The sequence below is a fragment of the Motacilla alba genome, unplaced genomic scaffold (genome assembly GCF_015832195.1).
Source record: "Motacilla alba alba isolate MOTALB_02 unplaced genomic scaffold, Motacilla_alba_V1.0_pri HiC_scaffold_356, whole genome shotgun sequence".
Lineage (NCBI taxonomy): Eukaryota > Metazoa > Chordata > Aves > Passeriformes > Motacillidae > Motacilla > Motacilla alba.
In genome coordinates this window covers 1-15886 of record NW_024037454.1, presented here as the reverse complement: position 1 = coordinate 15886, position 15886 = coordinate 1, and the positions used below count along the sequence as shown (strand labels likewise).

At 59.2% G+C, this 15886-nt stretch overlaps 2 protein-coding genes across 2 annotated transcripts; both read right to left on the bottom strand.

Moving 5' to 3' along the window:
- Positions 1 to 7015: 7015 nt before the first annotated feature.
- Positions 7016 to 8567, bottom strand: LOC119696808 (collagen alpha-2(I) chain-like). The gene is made up of 2 exons (XM_038126649.1): positions 7426 to 8567; positions 7016 to 7372 (listed from the first exon to the last, which is right to left on the bottom strand). The coding sequence occupies exons 1-2, from the start codon at positions 8529 to 8531 to the stop codon at positions 7054 to 7056; spliced, it is 1425 nt and encodes a 474-aa protein (XP_037982577.1). The 5' UTR covers positions 8532 to 8567; the 3' UTR covers positions 7016 to 7053.
- A 767-nt stretch (positions 8568 to 9334) lies between these two features.
- On the bottom strand, positions 9335 to 14165 carry LOC119696807 (BTB/POZ domain-containing protein KCTD16-like). Its single transcript, XM_038126648.1, has 3 exons — positions 14158 to 14165; positions 13902 to 13930; positions 9335 to 9823 (listed from the first exon to the last, which is right to left on the bottom strand). Exons 1-3 carry the CDS (start codon positions 14163 to 14165, stop codon positions 9372 to 9374), a joined length of 489 nt encoding a protein of 162 aa, XP_037982576.1. The 3' UTR covers positions 9335 to 9371.
- Between the last annotated feature and the right edge of the window lie 1721 nt (positions 14166 to 15886).

Here is a 15886-nt window from a genome sequence, read left to right as displayed (position 1 = left end):
GTGGTGTTTGGATTCAAGGACCAGCTGGGTGCACCTGTATTGTGACTGTCTGGGAGGGCGATGGGCTTGTTAATACCTACATAATATAGTATAATAAAGTAATGATATATACTATATAATATACTATATAATATAGTATAATAAAGTGATTGATCAGCCTTCTGGAGTCCTGGGGTCAATGCTGGTTATCGCCCCTTTGGGGACGCTGTGCTGTGACACTCACAGCTCCATTTCAGGGCCAGTGGCCACTCCCAGGGTCACAGACATCACTCCCCTCTTCAGTGCCACTAAGTCCCCAAATCAGGAATCTTTTGCTCTGGTAAAAAACAAATAAAATTTGCTATGGGGTTTGGATGTGGCAGCCTGGTGTGGCACGGGCACACCTGCCCAGGAATTTGGTAGGAGGAGGTGGTTTTTCACCTCCTGGCTATTGCCTGCTGGCATCCCTGGATAAAATAACCCAAAGAGCTGCGCCTTGTCTTCTCCTCCCATAAATTGGGCATAATAATAAAAACACATCTGGAAAGATGCAAAATTTATGCCACAGAGAAGATGTTTATAGTATTAATGGTTTTAGTGATTTTTTTAACGAGTCTCTGATGAACCCATTTTTCTCAAGCTTTTCTTTGGGAGGCAGCTCATTAAGATGCAATTTAATTGCTGCAAGTTTTGCTTTTCTTGCTGTGCTGTAAAAATCCCGAGCGTTGTGGGATCATTTTGGAGCCATTAGTGATGTTTGTGCCATCCCAGCCCTGCTGGGTGACTCGGTGTCGCAGGCAGAGCTGGGGCAGTGCGGGGCACACCCGGGTGGTGACAAGCTCAGGGCTCCTCAGGGCAGGCTTTCCCCTCCCCTGCATTCCATTCCCAGGGTCTGTGCCTGGGAGGAGGATTCCCAGTGTGGCAGGGACAGGCTGAGGGCCCCCAGCCCCTGTGCCAGGGCCAGTCTCCAGAACTGCCCACACAGCCCACGCCAAACGCCGGGTTTGTCTTTGGTTGATTTTTATTTATCAATAAAACAATACTACAAAACATGGGAAACATCTGCATTAAATAGAGACTCGCCGATACCGCGCCAGATTTTAACCTGCTGTATTTACAGAGCTCTCCCTGCAGAGCCCCGGGCACGGGCACAGCGGGGCAGCCACAGCTCCTGGCAGCAGCCCCGGGAGAGAGCAGGGTGGGCAGGGGGGTCCTGGGAGCCCAGGGGCGAGCAGGGGGTGAGCGGGGGGTGTCCTGTGCCCCCAGGAACCCTGGGGTGAGCAGGGGGTGTCCTGTGCCCCCAGGAACCCAGGGATGAATAGGGGGTGTCCTGTGCCCCTGGAAACTCCAGGGTGAGCAGGGGTGAGCAGGGGGTGTCCTGTGCCCCTGGGAACCCAGGGGTGAATAGGGGGTGTCCTGTGCCCCCAGGAACCAGGGGGTGAGCAGGGGGTGAGCAGGGGGTGTCCTGTGCCCCTGGGAACCCAGGGGTGAATAGGGGGTGTCCTGTGCCCCCAGGAACCAGGGGGTGAGCAGGGGGTGAGCAGGGGTCGTCCTGTGCCCCGGGGAGTCCAGGGGTGGGCAGGGGGTGTCCTGTGCCCCCACAAACCAGGGGGTGAGCAGGGAGCGTCCTGTGCTCCTGGGAGAGAACCAGGGGGTGAACAGGGGGTGTCCTGGGAACCCAGGGGCGAGCAGGGGGTGTCCTGTGCTCCTGGGAACCAGGGGTGTCCTGTGCCCCCCGAGCCCAGCCCCAGCCCCACTCCCCCCAGCAGGTTTGCTCCTGGCCTGGGCACAGTAGGGGCAGCTGGAGGATGCTCTGCACCCCAGCCTTGACCTCCTGCCCCTCCTGCCCCAGGGAGCCACCGAGCTCCTCCTGTGCTCGGGTTTGGGGCATGGCAAGAGTTCAGTCCCACCCTGACAAGACAACCGTGACTGGCAGGGGCACCCCTGACCCCTCACCTGTCACTGTGACTGCAGGGTCACCCTCACCCCTCACCATGACCTGCAGGGTCACCCGTCCCCGCCTGCTCAGGAGCAGAAGGGGTGGCACGGGCTGGGCACAGCCCCCCCAGGCACGCCTCGTCCCAGGTGCGGGGTGCTGGGACAGCTCAGCCTTTGGGGGCAGGGGCTGTCCCTGGCAGGGGGGGATCTCTCCTCTGGAAAGGCTTTGGACGAGCTTTGAGTTTGTCTCTTGTGGCAGCAGCGGGCAGAGAGCAGGGCCAGCCCGGGCCTGGTGCTGCCCGCCCTGCTCCCAGCCACAAACACACTCGTGGGGAGATAGGCAGATAGATATTTCTATATATAAGCTCTCTTAATTACATAGTTGTAAGGCAGATTAAAATCCTTTTCTGGTATCACCTGGCATCAAAGGGAATCTCTCCTCCTTTCCATGCACATCACCCCGTGCTGCATGGGGGAGGGAATTACATCCTCAGTAATCACTGTGCAGGTGTTCCACCTCAACACCCACTGCTCCTTCACATCTGCCCTGACACGAAAAGCAGCCAGTGCTCAGAACAACCAAAACCACCTTCCTGCTCTGGGATGCGAGGGGGCAGCCCCGGAGAGGAGCCCTGCTCAGGGCTGAGGGTGTCCTGGCCGGGAGAAGAGCTGGCACCAGCCAGGGGTGACAGCAGCCCGGGGTGTCCCCTGCCTGGGACCTGGCAGGGTGGAGGGAGGGAGCCTGGGGGCCAGCCCAGGCAGAGGGAGCAGGGCTGCAGCCGAGGGTCCCTCGGCTCCCCTGCGCTGTCCCCAGCCCTGCGCTCCAGACAGGGGTGCCTGATGGGGACAGGCTGGTGCCAGAGCTGGGAGGGCTCTTCAGGGACACAGGGCCCCCCTGCAGGTGCTGGCCCCGAGGCACAGGGCAGGGCCTCTGCAGGGGCTGTGCCAGGATGGGAATCCTGGCATCTCCGGGCTCGTGGCACTGCCAGCAGCGGGCCGGGGCCGCAGGGGAGCTCAGCGAGCATCCCCCTCACCCCAAGGGACACAGCTCAAAGATCCTCCAAGTGCAGGCACTGCAGCACCCAAACCCTGGGGAAGCACCACACGGGGCAAATGCTGCTGCAGGGATGGAGCCATTGGAAAGGGCTTCATCCAGACCACAGCCAAGTACTGCAGATTAAAACCATGAATAACCGAGCCAGAAATAAACTGGGGAAAGCCCCAGTGCCTTGGAGGGGGAGCAAGGCCCAGCCAGCAGGGAGGGAAGCGGTTACACGAGCCAGCGCCAAACCCCCGCGAGCAAGAAAGCCTGGGTGTACCCATGGATGCACTCCTGTGGGTGTGTGTGACAGCTGAGGGGCACCAACCTTTGTTCTGGTCTGTGCCCTCCCTGTGTGCACCCACTGAGAGCTGGAGGGGCAAACAGCAGCTCCCAGTACAGCCCATTCCCTGTGAGCTGGAATGGCAAACAGCAGCTCCCAGTGCAGAGCACCCACTGCTGCACTGGAGTGGCAATCAGCAGCTCCCAGTGTGCTCTCCTGCTGCACTGGAGTGGCAATCAGCAGCTGGCTGCAGCTGTGAGCCCCAGCACCCCCAGAGCACGGCACTGGAGTGGCAATCAGCAGCTCCCAGTGTGCTCTCCTACTGCACTGGAGTGGCAATCAGCAGCTCCCAGTGTGCTCTCCTGCTGCACTGGAGTGGCAATCAGCAGCTGGAGTGAGCCCCAGCACCCCCAGAGCACGGCTGAGCTCCCCATGCAGGGTCCCAGAGCCCCTGCCCCAGGCTCTGCCTTCCCCAGCCCCAGCCCGGGGCAGCAGCAGCTTCCCCTCCACCTGCCAGCCTCTGAAAATGGCATTTTTAGCACTCATAGCACAGCCAGCTGGCAGGGGCTGTCACCACCCTGCTCAGGGCACAGCCGTGGCCTCACTTCTCCCAGATCTCTGTCTTTCCTGGTGCTCCTTGCACCAGGGAAATACAGCAGGCTAAAAGCTACAGGATTTTTTCACATACCACAGTAGAAACAGTTACCGAGTTATATTTGTCAGAGTCACAGTAGTTTATGCATATTTGCTATTCACAGACTGCAGAATATTGCCAATAACCTCACTGGTGGGACTGACAACACGGATACATGCATTCAGGTGAGACCATTAGCAAGGATGTCTATACTGTATTAAGCACATTCATTTTGTTAAACACCTTCCAGTAAAATCGATTCCTTTAAATTTGTAGTTAAAACTTCTTTTTTTTTTTCCACAATTACGCACGAAAGAACCTGTAAACAGTTTGACATTACACTTATGTACAAGTGAACCACGTTGGAAAGTCGAGAGGTAATTCAGTGGGTGCCACTTAATCTACATCAATGTGCAACAGACTGACTCAGCCTCAGCGAAGTCATTTAGTGCTGAATGAGGTCCGAAAATGTAACGTAAGCAAGGCCCCGAGAGAGAGATCCCAAGGGCCCCAAAGCCCTGTGCCTCCCGTGGGCTGGGAAATATTGCACTGGCAGCACCTCAGCACAGCCCCCGGGCCTGGGGACAGCCAGGGGGGCACACGGGGACATCCTCTGCCCTGGAGCCAGCTGGGCCCTGCCACCCTCTGCGTCACCTCGGTCCTTTTCTCTGTGGAGCTCTGAATTCGTGTTTGCTCGAGCATTGCTATAGTTTAAAATCTGCAATATCCTATTTATAAACGGATTTTTTCGCTAAGTGACATCAATGCCAAGAAAAATAAAGAATGTCTTTTTATAATATAAATAATTTAAAAGTGCTTTCCCTTTTTTTTTTTTTTTTTTTTTTTTTTTTTACTATTAATCTACAAAACCCCGCTGGGGCATAAACTATCCATAAGACTGGACAATTATTTTGTACCATGATACACATGGGGCCTTATGCATAAAGTACTCTGAAAGTCGAGCCCGCACTCGCAGTGCTGGGGGCTTGGGGAGGGGGCTGGAAGTTCCTCCAGCCTTGCCAGGGCTGGGGCAGCGGGCAGGGACACGGCTGAGGGGCTCGGGTACGTGGTGGCCATTGCCAGGAAACCCAGCCCCCTCTTCTCCTTCGGCCCTCAACCTGCAAATGGAATTAATAAACAGACTCAGCCAAGGTCACCCAAAGCGTTCTCCGAGCCCTGGGAAGCCTCTGTGCTGGGTGTGCAGATGGTTTAGGGACAAAAGCACTTGGTCCCCAGGGGCCTGTGGAAATGACACGTTCTCTGCATGTCCCCCGAGGGCTCTGAGTCCTGCTCTGGGGTCGCAGGGCTGGCAAAGCCCCTGCAAGCCGGGAATTCTGCTGCTGGCAGCTGAGCCTCAGTCCCCCTGCAGGCTGGGGAGGTTTCCAGATTGGTTGCCACAGAACCTGGTTTTTGTTCCTGGTGGAAAGTAGCTCAAAGCCCAGTTTTCTGCTCAGATATTTTTGACAGAATGAAGTACTCCACGAGTGGAGTTTAATTCTGGCTTGCTGCAACACCTGTCCTAGGGAGACACGTGGCTGTGTCACCGAAACCAAACCCGGTTTGAGCAGAATGCACTTTACAGCCCGAGCCCAGGTGTCTCAGGCAAGCTCCAGCCCAGTTTCCTTCCTGCCCTGTGCTGCCCGTGGGCACTCACTGCCTGTCACCCACCCAGCTGGGTCTGTCCCTCCCTGCAGGGCACTGTCACCAGCTGGGTCTGTCCCTCGCTGCAGGGCACTGCCTGTCACCCACCCAGCTGGGTCTGTCCCTCCCTGCAGGGCACTGTCACCCACCCAGCTGTGTCTGTCCCTCCCTGCAGGGCACTGTCACCAGCTGGGTCTGTCCCTCGCTGCAGGGCACTGCCTGTCACCCACCCAGCTGGGTCTGTCCCTCCCTGCAGGGCACTGTCACCCACCCAGCTGTGTCTGTCCCTCCCTGCAGGGCACTGTCACCAGCTGGGTCTGTCCCTCGCTGCAGGGCACTGCCTGTCACCCACCCAGCTGGGTCTGTCCCTCCCTGCAGGGCACTGTCACCCACCCAGCTGTGTCTGTCCCTCCCTGCAGGGGTGCCCGTGCAGCTGTGCACCCCTGTGTGCATGGCACTAATGCTGGCAAGGGATCTCCGGGGCTCGTGGGGGAGGTCACTCTCCTGCCACCATCCCGTGCCTGCAGAAGGTTTGGGTGCCCCTTCCTGACCCAGCAGCGCCCAGCCCTGAGCCACGGGGCCATCCTGATCAGCCCTTCCTCTGGCCCTGCTCTGTCCCAGCCTGCCAGCTGCCCCAGGGGTGCAGGGGGCTGTGGGGTGCAGAGAGCAGCGGGTGAGGAGGGAGGGAAGGGGAGCTCTGGGCAGAGCTGGGGGTGCTGGGCAGAGCTGCTGACCCCTCCAGGGCTGTGAGAGCCCCCCAGGCCCTCTGAGCAGCACAAATCCTGCCAGCACAGCCCCAGCTCTGCACAAACCCCCCACAAAACAGCTGCCCGTGGGGTCACAGCACAGGCAGGGCTCTCAGAGATGCAGCAGAACCCCCACAAGCACACACAGGCAGAGCCCCACGCCTGGCACTGCCCTGGCTGGGTTTCCCTGCAGGTTGGGCCTGCCCGTGATGACTGAAGTTTAAGACCTCTATTTCTGTGGCACTGGAGAGCAATAACCATTTCCTCTCAAGCTGGAGGCGTGAAGGCCACATAAATCAAGCCCACTTGGGCGCGTTTCATTTGGTCTGATTCTCCCCCAGTGATTAAATCATGGAGCAATCCCGTGTCCCTGGGAACACACTCACACTCACACTCACACTCACTCACACCCCAGTGCCCTCTCCTCCCCCTGCACACGCTGCCTGCAGCCCAGAGGGCTGGGATGTTAAAAAGAGCCAGGGGAGGGTCTGGAGAGCCAGCACGAGGATTCAGCTGCAGGAGCAGAGGCGGCCTGTGCTGAACCCTGCTGAAACCCAGAGGAGAGCTCTAGCTGTTCCCACTCCTTGCTCCTGGTCCCAGGGGCACAAGATGCAGGAAATGTTGAGCGGGGAGAGCAAAATGCTATAAACGAACCATGAAATAACTGAGCGGGGCCAAACCTGTGGAGCTTGTACAAATCATTGATTTCCGTGGGAAGATGTGCCTGCGAGTGGAGGGTGGCACAAGAGCCCGAATTCCAGGGGGAGGGAATGTCCTCAGCCCCGAGCTGGCTCTACAGCACAGCCCAGGAGTGCTGGGTCTCTTCAGTGAGCATTTCCCAGGCAGAGCCCCCCTGCAGCACCGACAGAGGGGACAGGGACGGCTCCTCCTGCCCCCAACCACCCCAGAGTGACCCCAGCTGCCCAGGCAGCCCTGCTCTCCAGCCACCTGCAGGGGTATTGCTGTGAGGGTTCCCCTGCAGCCAGCTCCTGCCTATCCACCCCTCTGGACACGTATTGCTTCCTTTTTCAGCTGCTGTAAGGTGCACGCAACCCCAAACACGGCTGGGGGCTCCTGGGGACCCCAGGGCTCCCTGGCACCCCCGACCCCAAATATGGCTGGGGGCTCCTGGGGACCCCAGGGCTCCCTGGCACCCCGACCCCAAACACGGCCGGGGGCTCCTGGGGACCCCAGGGCTCCCTGGCACCCCCGCCAGCCCGGGTGATGGAGCCCTGCAGGCAGCGAGGTTCCTCCTGGCTGGAAGTGCAGCAGGAGCACAGGAGGAGCTGTGCAGGCAGGACTGCACCTCCCACAGCAGCACCTGGGGCGTGGGAGGGGAGCCCTGGAACCTGCAGGACCCTGAGTCAGAACCCGAGCGATCTGCGTTACAGCACTGGCACTGCCCACAGCTTTATATTCATAGATATAGATAGATATAGATATAGATATATAAAATCTTCTTCCTGTGCCTTTAGAAAAGAAGTGCTTGATCCCAAACCCTCCGGGTGGTTTGTTCCCAGCTGTGGCCTCCCCAGCTGGAGCGCTGGAGTGTTCTGTCCCTCCCCACGGCTGCCCCAGCAGCCCGAGCCCCCTGCCCAGCCCTGGGTCCCCCTGCCTGTGCCAGCCCTGTCCCCTCTCTGGCCAGTCCGTGTCCCCTCCCCTGGCCCGACCCCGCTGCCCTTCCCCGAGCTCAGGGCAGGACGAGCCCAGCTCTTCCCACAGCTCCGGGGGACAGGGGCACAGGGTGTGCCGGGCTGCAGTGCCACCAGGGCCCTGGCAGGGCTGGCACCCGCGGGCAGGGCTGCAGGGCTGCAGGGAGCTCCTCTGGGGCCGAGCTTCCTCCTGGCACAGCCCTGCTCCCTCCTGCAGCGACGGCTCTGAGCCCCCCGGCTGGGCTGGGGGCAGAGGGGCCGCAGTGCCCGCCGTCCCTGCCAGCTGGGACAGCCACCCCTGGCACACACACCTGGCACCTGCGGGAGCCAGCAGCCCCACAGCATCCCCACACAGCCCGGAGCCATCCCTGCAGCTTTCCAGGGGGATCAGCACGCCTGTGAGAGCCCAGAGCCTCGGGGAGCACAGCAGGGACAGGGGCATCCCAAACAAGCAGCAGATTCTGCTGATGGAACACAAACCCAGGGGCTGCGCCCTGCTCTCCACGGGGACACGTTTACAGGGCCCCGGGGAGGGGCAGGACTGGCGGGGGCAGAGGAGAGAGACAGGGAGATGATTTCTACTGCTAGCCCTCAAGGGCCTGGAGAAGAAACGGGACATCCACAGACTAAAAAAATGCTCTTTTCTGAGAAAGTGCAGTTATAAGGAGAGAGCCAGAAAATCTTTAAGCAATATATATTGATATATATACACATATATATATACACAGAGATATATATACACACATATATATATGCACATATATAAATACACATGCTTAAACTGCCGGGGCAGAGCTGGGGCTTTGTGCTGTGCTCCTCCCTGCAGGGACACCTGCTGAGCAGGCTGCAGAGGGCTCGGAGCGCTCACCTGTGCTCCTCCCTTTGTGCTGTGCTCCTCCCTGCAGGCACACCTGCTCTGAGCGGGCTGCAGAGGGCTCGGAGCCCTCACCTGTGCTCCCCCCTTTGTGCTGTGCTCCGAGCAGGCTGCAGAGGGCACGGAGCCCTCACCTGTGCTCCCCCCCTTTGTGCTGTGCTCCGAGCAGGCTGCAGAGGGCACGGAGCCCTCACCTGTGCCCCTCCCTTTGTGCTGTGCTCCTCCCTGCAGGCACTATTGCTCCCAGCAGGCTGCAGAGGGCTCGGAGCCCTCACCATCCCGCCCTGCCTGCTCCGGGGCCCCACGAGCCTCCCTTGGGGTGGGCCTGGTTGTGCCCTTAAGGTTTTCAGCTTGTGTAAGACTCCAAGTTTACAAACAAAAGCGTTTGTCATTGTGCTTCCAGGACTGCAAAAAGATCGTTCCCCTACGACTAGAAATGTTAAGGTGAAATAGGCAAATTAGGCAGTACTAGAGATGGATTTTGGTTTTGGCGACCTAACCAATAGTTGTTGTTGGGAATTGCTCTTGTGTCACTTGGGACGTGGCTCTAAGGTAACGAGCTCGCGTGCTCTGCCCGCCCGGAGCCTACAGGTGGTACTTCCGCAGCAGTTCGGATTGCCAGGGGTGCTTCCTCTCGGGAAACCTGTCTGGGATTTTGATTTTGAGGAAATCCTGGATACATTTTTCCAGCTCTTCCTCAATGGAGAGCTTCTCCTTCACCGCTTTTTTCTTGCTGGAGTTGGACTCCCGGGAGCCGGAGGTGAGAGTCCGGAGCAGGTCGCTCTTCCTGCGGATCTCGGACTGCTGCAGCAGCTGCACCGGGCCCTTCTTGGCCGGCCGGTCCAGGGTCTGGATGTTGGGCTGGCGCGTGACGGGCCCGCAGATGACGGTCTCCTGCGGGGAGCTGGCCTCGGACTGGCTGTCGCAGCTCGACGTGGACAGCTCGTTGCAGGACGTGCCGCTCTCGCCCTCCTTGTCGCCCTTGCCGTTCTTGCAGCAGCAGTCGCAGTGGGACGAGGACCAGCGGGAGGGCTCGCCTGCAGGGGGACAGAGAGCCCGGGGTTACGGCAGCTCCAGACCCCCCACACCCCAGGACAGGCTGCTGAGCCCCCCCGGGCCGGCAGGGCAGCCAGGGCCACGGGAACCCTCACAGGGGCCTTCCCGGGTCACCAGCACACAGCGCTGGCAGAGCTCCCCAGGACCAGCAGCAGCAGATCCCTGTGACCCTGGAGCTCCCCAGAACCAGCAGCAGCAGACCCCCCAGAACCATCAGCAGCAGATCCCTGTGACCCTGGAGCTCCCCATACACCTCGCTGCCATGGACTGCTCAATATCCAACGTGGGCTGGAACCCCTGCACAGATCCTCAGGGAGGATCCACCGCGTGTGTCCGACTGAGCAACCACGGCCAGAGCCCCCTGACTTCTCCAGACGCCGTTTCTGCTCCAAGGCTCCAGGGCAGAGCCAGCTGGGGCAGCTGGCACTGCCAGCCTCTGTCCTGGCAGGCATCACCCCCAACATCATCCCCTTCCCTCCCCACAGCCCAGTCCTGCCTCCCTCAGCGAGGCCGGGGCACGCCCGGAGCAGAGCCCTTGGGGACGGCGGGTCCTTCACGGGCAGAGCCGGGAGGGAAGCCCAGGACAGGGACAATTCCCGGTCCTGCAGTGCAGGGCTGAGGCTCTGTTTTCCAGCTGGAGCCCTGCCCAGCCGCAGCAGTCCGTGACCGAGGGGAGAGCTGGCACCGGGAACAGGGCAGCACAGCCAGCACGGACACCGAGGGCATCAGGAGCATCCATCCTCCCTGACAGGGAATGGCCCCGGCCAGGGAACAGCCCCTGCCAGCTCTGCCCAGCCCTGACACCCCCAAACCACAGCTCTGCACAGCCCTGACACCCCCAAACCACAGCTCTGCCCAGCCCTGACACCCCGAAACCACAGCTCTGGCCAGCCCTGACACCCCAAAACCATGGGAGGTACCATGGGGGAACAGCCCCTGCCAGCTCTGCCCAGCCCTGACACCCCCAAACCACAGCTCTGCACAGCCCTGACACCCCAAAACCACGGGAGGCACCACGTGGCTTTGCAGCCCCGCTCTGATGGTGGCAGGGAGCCACAGCCTGTCCCCAGTGTCACACCCAGGCCTGAGGGTCCCTCACAGTGGGACAGGGGCTGGAGGAACAACAGAGAACGGGGCTGGTCAGGCTGGAGCTGCAGCTCTGCCCTGGGCACAGGGACACACGGTGACAGGGACACACGGTGACAGGGACACACGGTGACAGGTCACAGCTGCACCAGAGCTCCTGCGGGGCCAGCTGGGGAAATTTCCTCACCCCATGGACTGAGGAGACTTTTTGCTGCTCTGCCCCCGCTCCAGAGCCCCATGGAAAAACGGGGAAAAGGAAAGAAACAGGGAAATAGACAGTGGTGCCAATTCCGAGCCCCCGAGGCCGGGAGCAGAGCCTGGGGAAGGGGCTGTGCCACCGGGAGCCCCACTGGCACTGCCCTGCTCTCCCGTGCCTCCATCCCCCCCAGCCAGGAACACAGAGCACACAATTTACAGGAACAGGCAGAAACCCAGAAGTCAGGAAGCCTGCTCATCTCCTCCCTCCCCTTCCTGGTCAATGATGAAGGAGTCTCTCAGTCTGGGAGCTGCAGGGCTGCTCTCATTTACAGACTCACTTCAAAGCTGCCCTGTGTCTTGTCTGAAAACAGTCAATAATGGCTAAACTGAATTTTTTATCCATTTCTAGGCTTGGACAAAGGCATTATGAGCTGAGCCCCTGTAAAACCCTGACCCACGAGCTCTGAGAACGCTTCCAGGTGCTGTGTGAATTCCAGCTCCTTTTTGCAGCTCTACCCACATCCCACAGCAGCGGGACAGGGCTGGAACCCCGAGGGCTTCGTTCCAGCCGAGGAACCGAGCTCAGACTGTGCCTCGGGCACCCCAACCCTTCACCCGACCCCCCTGCAGGGGCGCAGGGCACCGCTGGGGTCATCAGGGGAGCTCTGCAAGCCTGCACACAGGGCTCAGGCCACGGACACCCTTCTCCCAGCCGGGACCCAAAGGCTGTCACACGGTGCCACCATGGCTTGGGCTGGAAGGGATGTTTGTCTCATTGCAATCCCCCTGCCACGGGCACGGACAGCCCCCATGGGCAGGGGGGACACTCCTCAGGGGCAGGTGGGACAGCCCCACAGACCAGGAACACTCACCACAGACCAGGGACACCCACCACAGGCAGGGGGGACAGCCCCACAGACCAGGAAGAGCCCCACAGACCAGGAACAGCCCCACGGGCATGGGGGACAGCCCCACAGACCAGGAAGAGCCCCACAGACCAGGAACAGCCCCACGGGCATGGGGGACAGCTCCACAGACCAGGGACAGCCCCACAGAGCAGGTTTCTCCAGCTGGCTTTGAGCTCCAGGGCTGGGGCAGGCACGGCACCCCTCCCAGGGGTTTGGGCAGGCACGGCTCCCCTCCCAGGGGCTGGGGCAGGCACGGCTCCCCTCCCAGGGCTGTGGGGAAGGAGAAGCGATGGGGCCGATGGAGCCGAGGTGGCCGCTGGGGCACAGGGACCCACCAGCTGCCGTCAGGCACTGCTACAGCACAGACTTCATTAGCACAAAACAAGGCTTTTATAAGTCAATTAAGACCTATTAGATGCTAATTTCTCTTAATGAATATTCACCGACAGTGGGCACGGCACGGGTACCCCGGGAGGACAGAAAGGATGCCCATGCACAGCTCTGCTGCTGCCCAGGTGCCGCTGGCACAGGTGCAGCTGGCCGGGTCAGCAGCAGCCTCTGCTCCCCGGGAGCGGGGTGCGCGGGGTGCCAGGGCCGTGCCAGGGCCGTGCCCGGCTGCAGCAGCACCCGCCGGCTCCCCGGAGCTCTCGGGGTGCCAGCCGGGGCCCGAGGGAGCGAGGAGCCGTCTCTGTGCCCCGCAGCACCTGCAGCAGCGCCCGGCTGGGCGAGGAGGGCCGAGCTGAGCCCGGCACCGGAGCGGCAGCAAAGGAGCATCGCTGACTGAACCGCCGCGCCCGGTAATTAATGTCTAAATGCTCTGAGATTCTTAGATAAAAGAGGCTAATTAATTCTGGCCTGGCTTTCCTGCTTTCCTCCCTGATCTCAGCACATTTCTCTCCCAGTGCCCTAATTATAATAATTATTATTAGAAGCTTCTGAAGCGGCAGCAAAGCCTCTGATGTATAATTGACACACAAGCCAGCAGCCACCCAGTTTTCCCCTTCTCCTCTCCCTCTTTCCCAAGAAGCAGGCTGCGAGGAGGGAATGGGAAACCCCTGTGCTGTGAGAGGGCTGGGGAGGAGCAGGGGTGAAACCAGACTGGCAAACGCCAGTGAAGGGTTTTCATGGTGAGAGATGGCCCAGGGACCTCCCCCAGCTGACACCTCTGATCAGGGTTTGAACTGGGAGATGCTGAGCCTGGGATGAAGAGCCCAGCACAGACAGTCCTGGGAGCACAGGGCAGGGCCCCCCTCCCATCCCATCCCATCCCATCCCATCCCATCCCATCCCATCCCATCCCATCCCATCCCATCCCATCCCATCCCATCCCATCCCAAGCCCTGTCCCCGCAGCTGGCAGTGCCACCCCAGGGCTGTGGGGCTGCAGAAACACTCGGAGCGGTCTAAGAGTGCCCCGAGGCCCCGTGCCCAGGAACACAATATTGTCGTATTTCAGAACAAATTTCCATTCTCCGGGAAATCTCAGATTTTCATTTTTACTCCTCCTGAGTCTGGACTGCCAGCCGCAGCTCTGGGGGGCACTCACTGGGATGGGACTGAGCTCTCCCACAGCCCTGCCCGCGCAGGCTCCTCCTCACAGGAATGCTCCTTTCGTTCAGTCTCTGCAGCTTGCACAGCCCTTTTCCCGAGCCTTGTGGGCAGGCTGGGGATGGTGTCACAGCTGGAAGGGACAATGTCCCCAGGCAACAGCTCAGACACATCTGGTGCCCGTTTTTGAGGCAGACAGGGATATTTTCTGCATCCAGATGCTCATTTACCTCCACGAGTGTGGCTGCACCAACCTCCCAGCCTGTGATCATCACCTGCTGTTCTCAATCCACTCTGCTCCATTTATGTTGTCCTCTTACCTTTTATTCCTTTCCCTGCTCCTCCTGCTTTAGGGCTTTGTTGTTGGTTTGATTTATTTCTGCTTCACGCTCCTTTTCCCCTTCCTGTCCCGTGACTTTCTCCTCTGCTCTGGCTTTTGCCGCCTCCCCCTCCCTTTGTGGCCTCTGCTTGGTGAGAGACCAGCTCTAATTGGACTGGATTCGGCATTTAATAAATAAATAAATGAATAAAATTATAATTAAATAAATGTATTTATTTAATAAATACATTCGGTACCTAACCATGGTAACGGGGCCGGATTTATCAGCAGCAAATGCCCGTGTCTAAATAAAATTACCCGGGTAAAGCTGAGGAATGATGACAAACTCCAGGCACTGCCAGGCTCCAGGATCTGTCCTGGCAGCAGGACGGACACCCCGGGAGTTATTTGCTTTTATTTGCTTTTATTTGCTTTTATTTGCTTTTATTTGCTTTTAGGATCAAGTATCTGCAGTAAAATTTCAGTGAGAGACAATCCCGGGAAGGACTTGGCAGTGACACCCTTGGTTTGGAGCCTCCCTCGTGTTCAGAGGCAGCAGCGAGTGGGGAGAGGGATGAGGGGAGAGGAGGGAGCTGGGAGGAGGAAGGGAACTGGGAAAGGGAACCAAGGAAGGAAGGGAACAGGCAGAGCCTGGGGCTGTTCCAGCCCCCTTAGGAAGCTCACACCATTTTTACCCTTCTGGGGGCAGCTGGGGACACCTGGATGCTGCCATCTGATTTGAATTCAATTGAAATTTAAATTAAAATTTAAAATTTCTAGTTCAAAGTGTTTTCCATTTGAATATTCTGAACTTGCCAAGCCAATATAAACCCCAGAACTGCTCCCTGCTCTGTCTTGCTCGTGCACAGTGATTTTCAGGCAGCGCCCAGCAGCACACACACTTCCAGCAGGAGTCTCCCAGCACACTGTCATTTCACCTGCACTCCTGCAATCCTCCCTAAAACACTCGGTTCTGGAAGTGAACTTCTGTAAGTGTATCCAATTTGTTTGAAAATAAAAATAAGTTCCCCAAATGGTGAAGAAAAAGAGACCTGGTGTTAAAATACCAGAAGGCATATTAAATGAGCCAAAATATTTATATAGGGATCTTCTCAAAGTAACATGTGATGCAGCTAAAATTTGGAGAGGAGGGAGCAGCCTGGAGTGTGAGCAGCAGGCTGGTGAGGCACAGGCATGTGGGGAGCAGCTGCTGCTCATGGCTGGGGCCCCCCAGGCCTTCCAGACACTCCTCCGTGGCCACTTCGTCCTCCTGGCTGTGCAGGGAACGTTCTGGACTCTGCTGGTGCCCCCGGGCTGGCCATCAATGGACAGCCAAGCCTTCCCTGTGAGCCCCCAGGCTGCTCCCCAAATCCAGCTGTGAGCTCTGCAGCCCCAAATCCAGCTGTGAGCCCCCAGGCTGCTCCCCAGATCCAGCTGTGAGCCCTGCAGCCCCAGGCTGCTCCCCAAATCCAGCTGTGAGCCCTGCAGCCCCAGGCTGCTCCCCAAATCCAGCTGTGAGCCCTGCAGCCCCAGGCTGCTCCCCAGCCCCAGCTGTGAGCCCTGCAGCCCCAGGCTGCTCCCCAAATCCAGCTGTGAGCCCTGCAGCCCCAGGCTGCTCCCCAAATCCAGCTGTGAGCCCTGCAGCCCCAGGCTGCCCCCCAGCTGCCCCTGCCCCGCAGCTGTGAGCCCTGGCCAGGCTCAGCAGGGCAGAGCCCAGTGCTGCCCCGCGGCTCTCACCGCGGTTCTCTCTGCTGCTTCTGCGAGGGCTCTGCCCGCAGGAGAGCAGGAAAGGCGAGCCTGCTCCGTGGGAAGAGCCGAGCTCTCAGCGTCCAGCGTCCAGCACAGCAGCAGTGCCTGAAGGAACAGCCCAGAGCTCCCCTTCCCAGGACTGGGAACAGAAACGACATTTGGCCGCGGGACTGAGGCGTTTCAGTGTATTTTCCTCTGGGGAAACGATGTCGATATGAAAACCTGGCACTTCAGTTT